The 17,702-nt window shown below is 41.4% G+C and overlaps 1 protein-coding gene across 1 annotated transcript in view; it reads right to left on the reverse strand.

The window, feature by feature from the left end:
- The window catches only part of LOC138439222 (phosphatidylcholine translocator ABCB4-like), a 134,311-nt gene that overhangs the window by 32,383 nt on the left and 84,226 nt on the right, over window positions 1-17,702 (reverse strand). Inside the window, exons 10-12 of the mRNA XM_070292380.1 lie at window positions 16,421-16,582; window positions 13,479-13,634; window positions 9,723-9,869 (exon numbers count right to left, since the gene is read on the reverse strand). Of these exons, the coding sequence (XP_070148481.1) occupies window positions 13,611-13,634; window positions 16,421-16,582 (186 nt within the window). The 3' untranslated portion in view covers window positions 9,723-9,869; window positions 13,479-13,610. The remainder of the gene's footprint in view (window positions 1-9,722; window positions 9,870-13,478; window positions 13,635-16,420; window positions 16,583-17,702) is intronic.

Consider the following 17,702-nt stretch of genomic DNA (forward strand, 5'->3'; position numbering starts at 1 on the left):
GTAGAAGTGACTAATAGATTCAAGGGATTAGATCTGATAGAGTATTTGAAGAACTATGGATGGAGGTTGTAACACTGTATAGGAGGTGGTAAGCAAAATCATCCCCAAGAAAAAGAAATGCAAAAGGCAAAATGGTTGTCTGAGGAGGCCTTACAAATAGCTGAGAAAAGAAGAGAAGCTAAAGGCGAAGGAGAAAAGGAAAGATATACCCATGTGAATGCAGAGTTCCAAAGAGCACGGAGAGATAAAAGAGCCTTCCTAAGTGATCAGTGCAAAGAAAGAGGAAAACAATAGAGTGGGAAAGACTAGAGATCCCTTCCAAGAAAATTAGAAATATCAAGGAAACATTTCATGCAAAGATGGGCACAATAAAGGACAGAAACGGTGTGGACCTAAAAGAAGCAGAAAAGATTAAGAAGAGGTGGCAAGAATACAAGAAGAACTATACAAAAAAGATGTTAATAACCCAGATAACCACGACAGTGTGATCACTCACCTAGAGCCAGACATCCTGGAATGTGAAATCAAGTGGGCCTTAGGAAGCATCACTATGAACAAAGCTAGTGGAGGTGATGGAATTCCAGTTGAGCCATTTCAAAGCCTAAAAGATGAAGCTGTGAAAGTGCTGCAATCAATATGCCAGCAAATTTGGAAAACAACAGTGGCCACAAGACTGGAAAAGGTCAGTTTTCATTCTAATCCCAAAGAAAGGCAATGCCAAAGAATGCTCAGACTACCACACAACTGCACTCATCTCACACACTAGTAAAGTAATGCTCAAAATTCTCCAAGCCAGGTTTCAGCAATACATGAACCGTGAACTTCCTGGTGTTCAAGCTGGTTTCAGAAAAGGAAGAGAAAGCAGAGATCAAATTGCCAACAACTGCTGGCAAGTGTTGAAAAAAGCAAGAGAAATTCCAGAAAAACAACTACTTCTGCTTCATTGACTATGCTAAATCTTTTGACTGTGTTCCCTTCAGTTCAGTCGCTCAGTCATGTCCAACTCTTTGTGACCCCATGGACTGTAGCATGTCAGGCCTCCCTGTCCATCACCAACTCCCAGAGTTTACTCAGACTCATGTCCATTGTGAGTCAGTGATGCCATCCAACTATCATCCTCTGACTGTGTAGATCACGACAAACTCTGGAAAATTCTTAAAGAGATGGGAATACCAGACCACCTCAACTGCCTCCTGAGATATCTGTATGCAGGTCAAGAAGCAACAGTTAGAATCGGACATGGAACAATGGACTGGTTCAAAATTGGGAAAGGAGTACATTAAGGCTGCATATCATCACCCTGCTTATTTAACTTATATTCAGAGTACATTATGAGCAATGCCAGGCTGGATGAAGCACAAGCTGGAATCAAGACTGCCGGGAGAAATATCAATAACCTCAGAAATGCAGATGACACTATCCTTGTGGCAGAAAGCAAAGAAGAACTAAAGAGCCTCTTGATGAAAGAAAGAGGAGAGTGAAAAAGCTGGCTTAAAACTCAACTTTCAAAAAACTAAGATCATGGCAACTGGTCCCATCACTTCATGGCAAACAGATGGGGAAACAGTGGAAACAGTGAGACTTTATTTTCCTGGGTTCCAAAACCACTGCAGATGGTGACTGCAGCCATGAAATGAAAAGCTCCTTGAAGAAAAGTCATGACCAATCTAGATAGCATATTAAAAAGCAGAGACATTACTTTGCCAACCAATCTCCATATAGTCAAAGCTATGGTTTTTCAGTAGTTGTCTATGGATGTGAGAATTGGACCATTAAGAAAGCTGAGTGCTGAAGAATTGATGCTTTTGAACTGTGGTGTTGGAGAAGACTCTTGAGAGTCTCTTGGACTGCAAGGAGATCAATCCAGTCCATCCTAAAGGAAATCAATCCTGAATATTCACTGGAAGGACTGAAGCTGAAGCTCCAACACTTTGACCACCTGATGCAAAGAACTGACTCACTGGAAAAGACGCTGACTCTGGGAAAGATTGAAGGCAGAAGGAGAAGGGGACAAGAGAGGATGAGATGATTGGATGGCATCACCAACTCAATGGACATGAGTTTGAGCAAGCTGGGAGATGGTGAAGGACAGGGAAGCCTGGTGTGCTGCAGTCCAGGGGGTCGAAAAGAGTCAGATACAACTGAGTGACTGAACATCAACAACAAATGTGTAAAATGGATAGCTAATAGGAACCTGCTATAAACCACAGGAAGTTGAGCTCTGTGATGACCTAAATGGGTGGGAAAGAGGTGAGGAGGAGGGAAGTCCAGGAGGGTTTGGATATATGTACACATATAGCTGATTCACTTTATTGTACAGAAGAAACTATACAACACTGTAAATTAATTATAATCCAATAAAAAGAAGATATTCAAATATTAAAAAAGGAACTTTTTAAAGAGGTTCATACTGACATACCAAGGCCTAAAATGTTCTAACAGGTGTAGTTTACACTACTTCAGAAAAAATAAATATATTAATATGTTAATAATCTGTTAAGTCTAGGTTTAAGTACTTAAGTATCTTAAGTTTAAGTACTTAAGTATCTTAAGATAATTTAAGTATCACACAACAAATTTTTTTAATTCCCAAAATGTATGTAGAATCTTCAAATCTAAGAATCTATTTCTAACATTGAACACAGGTCTTTTTAGTAGAAAAATAACATACGTATGCTAAAATTCGGGTATACACTTCCTCCTGAAAGGTTAAAAGACCTATATGCTTTAATACCCATCCTGAAAGATGGAAACCTGCATATTCTCACCTGAAATTAAAGCAAAAATAATTTATATATTTCTACCAAGTGTTTAGAATGTAAGGGGGAAAAAATCCAAAGTTTAGATGTAACTTTTTAGAACCAAAAATTAAAGTCATTGAACTTTCATTTCTTAACATATATATGTGTGTGTATATATATATATATATATATTCAGAAAAAGATCATTATCAGCCATCTCTAAAGATCATAACATGAATCTACTTATGATATCTGAAAAATCAGTCTCCTTTTCAAAATACTAGGGGTCAAATGGATATGAAACCCGAAGATTCGGGAAATATGAAGAAAAAATGAGAAGTTATTAATACAATCTTAGTGGACTGTCAAGAACTTAAAATGTATTCTCTAGTGCTGTAAATTCCTCTAGTCTAATCAACCTACTTACAGTTTTAGTTGTATCTGCTCTTCTATATGGCAGGTACCATCCCTTTTTCAGGGACCACATGGACTAGTGGGAAAGATGACATTAATATCTTCTTTAACTTATAGAGTCACAAACAAATGTTCCACAGCAATAGCTTCCTTCCTCAACTCCCTATAAAAATTCTCTTTTCTACACTTTCCCTGCATTCTGTACTCAAGTTAGTATTGATGATTTACTCTACCTGGTCAAGGTGGTCTTCAAGTATAAATGGTAAACTGCCAGGAGCCAGCATGAGAAACTCTGCCCGTGGCAAAGGTCATGAGGAAGGAGGCTCAGCATACGCAAAGGTGGGATCAAGGAGACCCCCTGTTCCCGAGCCACAGTACCCCCTGTACCCCCAAAACCACAGTCTGCCTACTTTACTGCTTTATGCTCTCACCTACACCTCTGACTTTACAGGGGGCTATCCCCCACCACCTCTCTCTGTAAAGGAGTTAACTTAGGACTCCAGATAATAAATCTCCTGGGTGTGACAAGGGTGTCTCAGGTCCAACCTCTCTGCTGGCAGACTAGCTTGTGTGACAGGATTATCCACACTCTTGCTACTACATACATGATTGTTTACAACCTCTCAACCATAAACAGCACACAGAGTTTGGAGTATTTTGAAAGTCTTAGTTAGCATAGGGTTTTTCTAAAGATAAAAATCATGTTGGTACAGGGTTTCATTGCTGAGTTAATGATTGCTGCCAGGCCTCCATATCCTTAGGCACCTGGGAGTATGTTAATCAATGTAATTGGAATGTAGAAAAAGAAATATAGTAGTTTTGATGTTAGCAATACTAGACTTTTTGAGTTAATGAATTTTCTCTTTTGTTATAGATCACTGTACTCCTCTTTCTTTGTTATAAATCACAGTGTCCTTGCTATGTAAAAATGTAACTTTATCACTATCTTCAGACTAAATAGATCTTAAGGGGAAACAAGTTTTCTGATCGATTAACCTTTATCAATAGAAATAAAGATGGGGCCATAAAATGTTAATCAGAGCAGAAGATATTGTGAACAAATGTAAGACCCTTGTAAGAACAAAGATATGCTGATAAGGGTCTGAGCAGCTGACCCTGCGTGACTCTGTTTCTTGCATTTATCTCTATGTATAACTAAAAGTATATAAGCGGACCTGAAAAATAAAGAAACGGGACCAGTTCCTGGAAAGACTGGTTTTCCCCATGTGGTCTTTTCTCGTTCTCTTCTTTTCTGGCTGAATTCCCATCTGGAGTGTGGAGGCTCACCATGTCTACTTACTTGCCCTGGCTTCTAAGACCCACGCGAGAGGGAGCCCAAGGTGGGCCACCCTCCGCTATTCAAGCGGGCACTGGTGGCCTATGTAGGTGGTGCAAACTCCTTGTCTTGGAGTTTTATTGGCTTTCCATGTAAACCAAGTTATTCAGCCTCTTTTCCCCACTAATTTTCTTACTATACTATTTTTTTCCTAATCTCTCTTTATATTTCTAATTAAATAGCTCTTTTCTAGGATGCCGGCTCCATCCCTGCTTCGAATTCCCTGGATCCACCGGGGCTGGACTCTGGCACTAAACATTCTCAAACATGAGGAATCAATGAGCTCCTCTTGGGGGAAGAAATGAAAGCTACCTGAAGACATCTACTCAACCAAGCAATAAATGGAGATGATTTAGTAAAAGGATTATAGCAATATCCAAGTCAGAAGATAGTAAATCAATATATACTTAGTATCATCAGAACTTTAAAAATTTTCCACAAATGTGTGCTAAATGCTATCTTATTACCGTCTTATGTTTTCTGATAATTAATGATGTTTAACATCTCTTCATATTATTAATATTAGCAGTATGTATTACCTTTTCTGTAATATGTCCATTCATATCTTTTGTCTTATTTTCTTACTGACTGATTGACTGCCAGCCCCCGTGGCATGTGGGATCTTAGTTCCCCAACCAAGGACTGAAACTACACCCCTTGCACTGGATCAGCAGGGAAGTCCCATTTGTCCATTTTTCTCTTGGTGTATTTACATTATTTACTGGTCTAAGGACTTTTTCATTCTTAGTACAAATTATTTGCAGGTTGTGTGACTTCTCTCTTCTCAGAATCTATGATTTATCTTTCTACATTCTTTACAGCATCTTTTTGATAAAGTTCTTCATTATTTTTTACGGTAAAAAACACAACATGAACTCTACCTTAGCAAACTTTTAAGTGTACAATACAGCACTGTTAACTATATGCACATTATTTTACACATCTCTAGAACTTTTCCATCTCGTGACTGAAATTCTATACTCATTACTAACAACCCTTTCCCCTTTTCTTCAGTCCCTGGAGACCACCATTCTGCTTTCATCTTCTAAGAATATGACTACTTCGGAACCTTTTATGATTAGAATCATGAAGTGCTGCTCCTTCTATGACTGGCTTATTCTGCCCAGTATAACACCCTCAAAGGTAATTCATGTTGCAGCATCTGACAGGATTTCCCTCTTCCAGGAGGAGTATATGATACCCTATGGTATGTATATACCACATTTTAATCATCCATTTCCCCATCAAGGGACATCTATGTTGTTTCCACCTCTGGAACTATGCAGATGGCTACAATGAACACAGGAGTACAAATCTTAAGACCTTGATTTCAATTCTTCTAGATAAATATCCAGAAGAGGGACTGCTAGATCATATAGCTATTCTATTTAAATTTTTTGAGCATCTCTACACTGTTTTCCATAGCATATCATTCTACATTCCCACCAACAAAGCACAGGGTTCTGATTTCTCCACAGCCTCACTAGCACCTGTTTGGTTGTTTAACTATGGCCATCATAACAAGTATAGGAAAGACTAGATATCTCTTCAAGAAAATTAGAGATATGAAGGGAACATTTCATGAAAAGATGGGAACAATAAAGGACAGAAATGGTATGGACCTAGCAGAAGTGATTAAGAAGAGGTGGCAGGAATACACAGAACTATACAAAAAAGGCCTTAATGACCCAGACAATCACGATGGTGTGGTCACTCACTTAGAGCCAGACATCCTGGAGTGTAAAGTCAAGTGGGCCTTAGGAAGCATTATTAAGAACAAAGCTAGTGGAGGTGATGGACTTCCAGCTGAGCTATTTCAAATCCTAAAGGATGATACTGTTAAAGTGCTGCACTCAATATGCCAGGAAATTTGGAAAACTCAGCAATGGCCACAGGACTGGAAAAGGTCAGTTTTCAATCCAATCCCAAAGAATAGCACTCATTTCACATGTTAGCAAGGTAACACTCAAAATCCTTCAAGGTAGGCATCAACAGAACGTGAACTGAGAACTTCCAGGCATACAAGCTAGATTTAGAAAAGGCAGAGGAACCAGAGATAAAATTGCCAATATGTGCTGGATCATAGAAAAAGCAAGGGAATTTCAGAAAAACATCTACATCTGCTTCACTGACTACGCAAAAGCCTTCAACTGTGTGTATCACAACACTGTGGAAAATTCTTAAAGACATGGGAATACCAGACTACCTTACCTGCCTCCTGAGAAACCTGAATGCAGGTCAAGAAGCAACAGTCAGAAACGGACACGTGGAACATAGGACTGGTTCAAAATTGGAAAGGAATATGTCAAGGCTGTATATTGTCACCCTGCTTATTTAACTTACATGCAGAGTACCTCATAAGAAATGCTAGGCTGGATGAATCACAAGCTGGAAACAAGATTGCCAGGAGAAACAGCAATAACCTCAGATATGCAGATCCACCCTAATGGCATACAGCAAAGAGGACCTAAAGAGCCTCCTGATGAAGATGAAAGAGGAGAATGAAAGAGCTGGCTTGAAACTCAACATTCAAAAAACTAAGATCATGGCATCTGGTCCCATCACTTCATGGCCAATAGATGGGGAAACAATGGAAACAGTGACAGACTATTTTCTTGGGCACCAAAATCACTGCAGATGGTGACTGCAGCCTTGAAATGAAAAGACGCTTGCTCCTTGAAGAAAAGCTATGACAAACTTGGCATATTAAAAAGTAGAGATATCACTTTGTCAATAAAGGTCCATATAGTCAAAGCTATGGCTTTTCCAGTAGTCATGTACAGATGTGATATGAGAGTTGGACCATAAAGAAGGCTGAGCACTGAAGTATTGATGCTTTCAAACTATGGTGCTGGAGAAGACTCTTGAGAGTCCCTTGGACAGCAAGGTCAAACCAGTCAATCCTAAAGGAAATCAACCCTGAATATTCATTGGAAGGAATGATGCTGAAGCTGAAGCTCCAATACTTTGGCCATCTGATGCAAAGAGCCGATTCACTGGAAAAGACCCTGATGCTGGGAAAGACTGAGGGCAGGAGAAGAGGGAGACAGAGGATGAGATAGTTGGATGGACAATGGACTGACTCAGTGCATGGACCCAGTGGACATGAGTTTAAGTAAGTTCCTGGAGATAGTGAAGGACAGGGAAGCCTGGCATACTGCAGTCCATGGGCTTGCAAAGCTGGACATGACTGAGCGACTGAACAAGAGTATCAGGTGATAACTTTGGGATTTTGATTTCATCTGCTTGATGATTAGTCATGCTCAGTGTCTTTTCACACACTGTTGGTCATTTGTACCTCATCTTTGAAAAATGTCTATTAAGGCCTTCTATCCATTTTTAAATCAAATTATTATTATTTTTTTTTTGTAAATCCAACAAAGTTAGCCTAGATACTCCAACAAACACGATCAGCTGCATAGTAACAGGTTTATAATACTGTACAAATAATGCATACATAAAACACAAACACAAAAAATGAAGGAAATATTTTTAATCTTATAGTACAGAACCCTGTAAAGTACAGTAGTGCAACAGCTGGCATACAGGGCCTGGCATGTGAGTTTGCACCTTTGCAAGTTCACAACCTGAAGGTTCGTATGTCGGGGACTCACTGTGCGTGGTTACTGCCATGGGCTGGAACGCTGCACGTGGACTGCGTGTGGCTGCACCGTCATGTTTATCCCCTTCTTCTGCACCTGCTGCTCCCTCTTCCTGAGCTCCTTCCGCCCCTCACCTGCCTCCCCCCACCCCATAGGGCCTCAGCCCAAAGAGGTCTCTCCTGACCAAACTGCACGAAACAGCACCCCCAGTGCCAGCCCCTCCACTGCCTCACTGCTTTTAAAATGCCTGCGATCCTGTGACATGTAATATAGTTGTTTTGTGTGTATGTGTTATGCGTCTGTCCCAATAGAAAGTAAACTGTTTTGGGGCAGGACTGGTTTATTTTGTTTTCTACTCAATCTCCAAAAGCTCCATTTGACACTAAGGAGAGACCCCCCCATATAAATACAGCCCACACTGTTTTTGAATTGCAAGAGAGTCAAGGATTGCCTTATTCTGTACTGTAAAAACAGTTGGTGGGTTCTCCTTAATTCATTTATTTTTTAATTTGTGGTCTTAATTGCAGACCAACATTCTAATTCAGAAGCATAATAAATTCTTTATATGACAGGGAATAATTCAACTCTAACAAAAATTCTCTCCAATAACATTAGAGATTAACTAAGGACATAAAATATAAATGTTGGATTTTATGGAGCCTTAGATATTTCTGATCACTTCTGATAAACGTCCCTCAGGGAATTTAACAATTGGATTGTAGGAGTTTTCCTTCTGTGTCTCAGCCTCTCCAAGCCTTGTAAGGATTACTGAACAATGATGTAGTAAATAACACTTTTTAATACTTACTTTGAGGTAGACACCCTGAAATGCTTTCTGTATATTAATCGTTACTTGTATCACCTCTCTTTTTAAAAATTTTTATTGGAGTATAGTTTTTATCATCTCTTAATCATCAGCCATCCTAGGAGGTAGGTTCATTTTACAGATGAACAAACTGAGGTACAGCAAGGTGAAGCATTTGCCCAAGTTTGCACAGCAACTGCGGGCTTCCCAGGTGGTGCTAATGGTAAAGAACCCGAGGAGTCTGCTGGGCTCCACAGGGTTGCAAAGAGTCAGATATGATTGAAGCACCTTAGCACAGCAATTAAATGGCGAGGTCGGTCTGAGCCCAGAGCCTGGCCTCTTCAACCCTTGAGACGTGAACTCTTCCCCCACCCCCACCACCCAACCACCCTGTGAGGTGAGCATCTTGTCTCCACAAACAGGGTGGGGATCACGGCCTGACCCCAGTTACCCGAACGAGGAGAGTGAATAGAATGCCTCCTTCAGAGATCTTTTGTGGGGGTTAGTCGCTAAGTCGTGTCCGACTCTTGCAACCCCATGGACTGTAGCCTGCCAGGCTCCTCTGTCCATGGGATTCTCCAGGCAAGATTACTGGAGGGGGTTGCCATGTCCTTCTCCAGGGATCTTACAGTTTCCAATTTCCTTGACAGCATAACTGGCCGGCTTTTTCTTTTGCCTTGTGGCTTTCCTCCACGGGGAGTGAAAGCCTTTGGCTTAGGTTCACTGGAGGCTGCCTTACTGCGGAGGGGACCGGGTGGGCATGAGGACTGAGTTCGTGGCTAAGTGATTTCACTCAGGCCACCCAGTGGTGTTCCCACACTCACCGCTATCATTTCTGAGAAGATGACTGAGAAGGCCGGCTGGAGCGCCCCGTTGGCAACGGCGCACAGGGTTCCCACCACTAAGTAGGGCCACTCTGTCTTGTTCAGTTTCAGGATCTTCAGAAAAGACACTGGTGGCACAGATTCATCCTAGAACACACACACATCAAGACGGACAGGCAGCAACACCACAGGCACCAGAGCGTGGACCCGGAGAGGGCCTGGCCTGCCCTCCAGGAACTTACAAGTTGGGCGGAGGGAATGCCTAGGCCACAGCAGACCACGGGAGGGTCAGACAGGATGTGACAAGATGCTAACTGTGTCCCTGTCAATCCTAAAGGAAATCAACCCTGAATATTCACTGGAAGGACTGATGCTGAAGCTCCAATACTTTGACCACCTGATGCGAAGAGTCCACTCATTGGAAAAGACCCTGATGCTGGGAAAGACTGGAGGCAGGAGGGGAAGGGGACGACAGAGGATGAGATGGTTGGATGGCATCACTGACATAGGCATGCGTTTGAGCAAACTCCAGAAGATAGTGAGGGACAGGGGAGCCTAGCATGCTGGAGTCCACGGGGTCGCAAAGAGCTGGACGTGACCGAGTGACTGAGTGACAGCAGATGGACTGCACAGCCTGAGCCGGGGGAGTCCACCACCCAAGAAGCAGTCCTCGCCTTGTGGCCAGCCTTTCTCTATCCCAGCCTCAGCAAGTGAGCGGAAGCAGGATCTGGGCCCCAGATGCCCTAAAATTCAAGTCATGATGTTGGGGTCACACAAGGTAAGACCCACAAATAGATGAATTCAGGGTCCTCACCAACACAAGGCACCGTGATTCATCTGAAGACCTGGGCCTGGTCTCCTCACCCCAGAACCCTGCCTCGCACCTCATCCGTGTCATGTCCTAACTCACACAACTCAAGTACCCACGTCCTTTTCTTTCACTACTAACGGCAGGGCAGACTGCCTTGCTCTGCATTCCCTACAGACTTCTGCTTCATAGCGTCACTTGTTTTCTGATTTCCCCCCGTTTGTTTACACGTCTCTGTGGCTTTAAGATGTCTTGGCTTTCCCTCTGGCTCAGATGGAAAAGACTCTGCCTGCAATGCAGGAGACCGGGGTTTGATCCCTGGGTTAGGAAGATCCCCTGCAGAGGGAAATGGCAACCCACTGCAGTACTCTTGCTGGGAAATCCCATGGACAGAGGAGCCTGGTGGGTTACAGTCTGTGGGGTCACAAAGAGTTGGATACGACTGAGAGACTAACTGAATGACCAACACTTTATCTCCTTAGAAACGGCCCAATGCCTGGCACATACCAGCTTCTCAGCAAGTGCTGAGACTGACGTTTGGTCAAGCATGAGGGATTTAAGTCACATAAAGGAGAATATTCTAGGGAATTCCCTGGCAGTCCAGTGGTTAAGACTCTCTTAGCACCTTCACTGCCAAGGGCCTGTGTTCAATCCCTGGTCAGGAAACTAAGATTCCACAGGCTGTGCTGCTGCTGCTGCTGCTAAGTCACTTCAGTCGTGTCTGACTCTGTGCGACCCCATAGACGGCAGCCCGCCAGGCTCCCCCGTCCCTGGGATTCTCCAGGCAAGAACACTGGAGTGGGTTGCCATTTCCTTCTTCAATGCACGAAAGTGAAAAGTGAAAGTGAAGTCGCTCAGTCGTGTCCAACTCTTAGCGACCCCATGGACTGCAGCCTACTAGGCTCCTCCGTCCATGGGATTTTCCAGGCAAGAGTACTGGAGTGTGGGGTGATCAAAATAAATAAATAAATAAAAAGGAGAATATTTTGATTATAGAGGTGTTTTCACAGTAAACTAGATACCATATGTGCCTAAGGAAACCAGTGGCCTTACAGTTGTTTAAATAGGTTACAATTGTGTCTCTATGAAATAGAGAACATAGGAATAGTTTCTATTCAGCCCTTTGCTTTCAAACCACCCCTCTCCTCTGCATTTTTAGGGTTTTTTTCCCCTCCCTAGTTAGCCCTATCTTTTAGACCTGGCCTCCAGCCTGATAAAGGAGCTCAGGCTGCTTTTCACAAGCAAATAGTCATTCTAATCAGATTTAATCTCCCCCTCTCCCTGGGCACACCGTTTATCCCTCTATGATGGCACCGAGGACAGCTGTATTGATTGTGGCATTTTCTGCCTACCCCTCTTTGCATTTCTCCAAGAGAAGTGCTCCTCTAAAATACCAGACCCTAAAGATGTAACAGTGTAACTATCCAGACAAACGAGAAAATGAGAAGCAAATACTTCACAGCCAAAAAGGGAGAAACTGACTATCTTACTTATAATAATATAGCAGCACAATATACAATGTTATTCTCTTTCCATAAATACACCAAGATTGAGACTGCTAAAAGAGCCCTTCTTATCTCTGCGGTGAATATCATCACGGGCAGAGAAAAACAGACGCAATGAACTCTCAGTAGGATCAGTTTCTTCAGACCTCCAGAAGAGGTAAAATACACTTAGCTTTTATTAATTTTTATTTAGTTGCTAAGGCAAGTCTAACTCTTTTGTGACTTTTTGGACTGGATGTAGCCCACCAGGCTCCTCTGTCCATGGGACTATCCAGGTAAGAATACTGGAGTGGGTACGTTTTCCCTTCTCCAGGGGATCTTCCTGACCCAGGAATTGAGCCAGGGTCTCCTGCATTGCAGGCAGATTCTTTACCAACTGAGCTATCAGGGAATAACATCAAAATATACTCCTAAATCGTTTCTTAAAACCATAAAATATCTTTTCTTGGAATGTGTTCCCTTTCTATTATAAAAGCTTCTGTTAACTTGAATTAATAACATCCCAGTTACTTCTCTTGAGGTCCTTTGCCTTTTGTACTGTAAACATGAGATTTGTGTAAAAATTTGTATTGTAAAGTGCAAGATGTTTATCTAAAAAGAAAAAAAACCCAAGGTTTCAGGTGAGAAATATTAAAGAATGTACACTTTGGCTATTTCTGGTTACTCTGTCCTTTTTCCCTAGTAAGAGAATTCCAGTTTCACTCAGACTAGCAATGCATATAGCAAAAAGGTTCAGTTTTCTACCTTCCCTTGTAGCTAAGTATGGACATGTTATGTTAAGTATGGACAAGTTATGGCCAATGACATATTTTTTTTTTTTAAGTACTGTATGAGATGTCTGGAAAATCTTTGTTTTTTCTTACTTCATGGAACATAGATGTGATGGCTGGAGCATCCAGAGTCATTTTAGATTACTGAGAATGAAAGCTACATGCCAGGATAATGAGGATAAATATGAAACGAGCTTGAGTCCATGGTAACCATGGCGGAGTTACCATTGTAACCCTGGGTTTCTCACCTGGTTTTTTTTTTTTTTAATGTGAAAGAGAAATAAAAGCTTATTTTTCTTAAACTGATATTACTCTGGGTTTCCTAGCATAGTCAATCAAAAGTAATCCTACATAATAGATTATGCAAATATTAGGGTCTCTTGCTTTAGACCAGCCTTGTATTACTCTGAATCTCAAAAATGAATGGAATATCTCGTTTTAATTTTAAGCATCTAAGCACAAAGACTAAGTTTTAGGATCCCTTTTCATTGAAAATTCATTGTTAATTGGAACTGATTTCAAATTTTGACAAGTACAATTACTGTTGGATATTTCCTTCTTTTAAGAAGGGTATGGCTCATGGTGGGAATCTTCTGTGCCTACAATGTACTTGCAAGGCTACAGACTTCAGCAGCGAAACCAAACAATGAAAGATAATTGAAAAACAACTTACAAGTTCACTGGTTTCCACATCAAAGCCGTTCTGATACTGTCGGGAACTCCTCAGGCTTTTATGAAGAGAATGCCTAACTATGGGATGAGTCAAACCCACGGCAGGCCTTTCATGAGAGACTTTAAATTCTTCTCACTGGAGCTGGTTTCCTGAAATCTGGAAGAACAAAATGCTGAGCTGTATGTCCAGATGGATGTAACCTTCAAGTTTAGAACCAGTAACTACCATTTGTCAGGGATCTATTTTGTGTTAGGTGCTTTTCAAAAAAAAAATGATATAACAGCTTTATTGAGACAAAATTCACATACCATGAAATTCACCCTTTTAAAGTGCTTTTTTCTAGTATATTCAGGTGGTACTCATCACTACGAACAAAACTAGTGGAGGTGATGGAATTCCAGTTGAGCTATTTCAAATCCGGAAAGATGATGCTATGAAAGTGCTACGCTCAATATGCCAGCAAATGTGGAAAACTCAGCAGTGGCCACAGGACTGGAAAAGGTCAGTTTTCTTTCCAATCCCAAAGAAAGGCAATGCCAAAGAATGCTCAAACTACCGCACAACTACACTCATCTCACACGCTAGCAAAGTAATGCTCAAAATTCTCCAAGCCAGGCTTCAGCAATACGTGAACCGTGAACTCCCTGATGTTCAAGCTGGATTTAGAAAGGGCAGAGGAACCAGAGAGCAAATCGCCAACATCCACTGCATCATCGAAAAAGCTAGAGAGTTCCAGAAAAACACCTCCTTCTGCTTTATTGACTATGCCAAAGCCTTTGACTGTTTGGATCACAAGAAACTGTGGAATATTCTGAAAGAGATGGGAATACCAGACCACCTGACCCGCTTCTTGAGAAACCTATATGCAGGTCAGGAAGCAACAGTTAGAACTGGACATGGAACAACAAACTGGTTCCAAATAGGAAAAGGAGTATGTCAATGCTGTATATTGTCACCCGCTTATTTAACTTCGATGCAGAGTACATCATGAGAAATGCTGGGCTGGAAGAAGTACAAGCTGGAATCAAGATTGCTGGGAGAAATATCAATAACCTCAGATATGCAGATGACACCACCCTTATGGCAGAAAGTGAAGAAGAACTGAAGAGCTTCTTGATGAAAGCGAAAGAGGAGAGTGAAAAAGTTGGCTTAAAGTTCAACATTCAGAAAACTAGGATCATGGCATCTGGGCCCATCACTTCATGGCATATAGATGGGGAAACAGTGGAAAGAGTGGCTGACTTCATTTTTGGGGGCTCCAAAATCACTGTAGATGGTGACTGCAGCCATGAAATTAAAAGACTCTTGCTCCTTGGAAGAAAAGTTATGACCAGCCTAGACAGCACATTAAAAAGCAGAGACATTACTTTGTTAACAAAGGTTTGTCTAGTCAAGGCTATGGTTTTTCTAGTAGTCATGTATGGATGTGAGAGTTGCACTATAAAGAAAGCTTAGCACCGAAGAATTGATGCTTTTGAACTGTGGTGTTGGAGGAGACTCTTGAGAGTCCCTTGGACTGCAAGGAGATCAAACTAGTCTATCCTAAAGTAAATCAGTCCTTAGTGTTCATTGGAAGGACTGATGCTAAAGCTGAAACTCCAATACTTTGGCTACCTGATGTGAAGAGCTGACTCATTTGAAAATACCCTGATGCTGGGAAAGATTGAAGGCAGAAGGAGAAGGGGACGACAGAGTATGAGATGGTTGGATGGCATCACTGACTCAATGCACATGAGTTAAAATAAGCTCCAGGAGTTGGTGATGGACAGGGAGGTCTGGCGTGCTGCAGTCCATGGGGCTGCAAACAGTTGGACACAACTGAGCGACTGAACTGAACTAAACAGGTGCTTATTTCTTAACCTTGCAGCAGCCTCACATGGTAGCTTTTTTATTTCAAATGTGAAAACTGAGACTCAGAGGAGTAAATTAAATTACTTGTCAGAAAACAAAATAAATTTTTGCCTTAACTTTTTTGGAACCCACCCTTACCCTCCTCCCTGCCATGTGCTCCCAAAGGGTGATATTTAGAGCAGAGAATTACTAGAAACAAGCCATGTAGTCAACTTTAGAGAAATGATCAAGCAGTTTATTACACATTAATGTAATTACTGCTGAAGACACATAAAATGATAGTATTTGGATGATGTGTATCTGAAATGTGAAGAAAAAAATAACAAAAATATGTACATATTAGTTACAGTTATCAAAGCAAATGTATTAACTTTAACGAATATAAGAATTGTGTTTGCAGGATAAATATTTTTCAATTATTTATTTTGCAAAATTGCTCATGACTAATTTCAATAATAAGGCAAATCAATAATTATCAATAGAACCTGCTTTAGGAAATAGAGTGAATAGTTGTTGTTGTTGTTTTCAAGGAAAACCAAACTCAGGAATTCCCTGGAGGCCCAAAGGTTACAACTTGGCCCTTTCACTCCTGTGGGCCCAGGGTTTGATCCCCAGTCAGGGAACTAAGATCTCGCAAGCTAAAAACAAAAAGAAAACACCAAACTATTCACTTCCAAGGGCCATGAGTCTTGCTATTGGCTTCATTAGGATGATCTGGGAAGTACGTTAAGGTCTCATAGGACCTCTCCCAACTACCAGAGATCCTGGCCTCAGTCTCTTACCCCGACCACTACTCTGAACATCCCTGATCTACTGGGGGAAGGACCCATTAGTTTGAACAGGCAATTAAGAATCATTGTCCTAAACAACAAGTTCAAAATGTTTTTGGCATTTTCTTTTATTTCCCCTCCTCCCCACCATTCTCTTTCAAGATTCTTTCAATGACTCTAAATTAAAGTCTCAGATGTATACTTGGCGTCTTTCTGATACTTCTCATTTCTCAGTACAGCATTAGCTATGTGATATTTTAATAAAGAAAGAATACTATATTAAAGGGAAAACAACAGGAAAACTTCCCAAGAAGCAGATACCTGCGTGTCTGCAAGCCTGAAGTAGACCCCCTCCTTCTTCATTAGTTCTCTGTGGCTTCCTTGCTCCACAATGATTCCATCGTCAAAACCAGCGATGACATCTGCATTTCGGACTGTAGACAGTCGGTGTGCTATCACTACGGTGGTCCGGCCTTCCCGGGCCTAGAGGGGAAAAGGACAGGCACGAAGGGCGGCAGGGTTACACCGTCCTTGCACTGTTGATCAACACACAGTGAAGCACGCAGATGGGGGTGTCTGTGGTTAATGGAGAGCAGCTCACCATCCCTGTGTGATCAGGGCACAAAGGCATCACTCACATGTGAATGGACACAAGGGCATTTAAATTCTGGACCAGACAGGAGGCCAGTCCCCCAGGATGAAGAGGGATAACTCTGGAGTTCTCTAATGTTTTCACACCATTGTGAGGAGCCCTGCTTCTGAGTTATATGATATGCTAAAGACTTTAGCAGAAACGTGTTCAGAAGTTGTTGCCACATAAGGTCTTCTCCAGAGCACTTCTGTATGATTTCTTCCGAAGTGCCTGCAATTCTGTAATTAGTGTGATTGTAATTCTGATGGACTATGTGCAGGCACCTTAGGCGAAAACATATCCTGAGGTCTGGATGGTTTAAGTTATGGTTCAAAGACCATCTCAATCACAAACTCTAAAGTGGGGCCAGTAACTGTGATTTTTAACAAATACTTTGGGTGGTTTTTATGGATACTGAAATCTACAAATCACCCCCTAAGTAGTTCAGTGAACTCACATGTCATTAGCTTGATGGGTTTATGAATGGGCTGGAAAATGTCCATCAAATTATTCACATTATGTCATTAACAATAGTTATTCTTTTTAATATTCATTACCCTATTAGACTAACAACTTCTTAAGACCACTACCTACCTACTTTGAGGCAATAAAACCACATTGTTAGCATGGTATTTAGGGTGTGGCCCAAATCACCTAAGCAGTTAAAAACATAAAAATGAGAGGCTAGATTCATAATAGCCAAAAAGTGAGAACAATCCAAATGTTCAGTTGATCAAAAGATAAACAAAAGGTGGTATATCCATACAATGGAATAGCACTGGGACAGGAAAAGAAATGAGATTTTGATACGTGTTTCAATATGGATGGACCTTGCAAATATGATGCTAAGTTAAAGAAGTCAGTTAAAACAGACCATGCCTTATATGATTCTATTTATAGGAAATATCCAGAATGGGAAAATACAGAGAGAAAGGAAGATTAGTGGTTGCCAAGCACAAGGGTAAGGGTAAA

This window comes from Ovis canadensis, chromosome 4 (genome assembly GCF_042477335.2).
Source record: "Ovis canadensis isolate MfBH-ARS-UI-01 breed Bighorn chromosome 4, ARS-UI_OviCan_v2, whole genome shotgun sequence".
NCBI classification, from domain to species: Eukaryota; Metazoa; Chordata; class Mammalia; order Artiodactyla; family Bovidae; genus Ovis; species Ovis canadensis.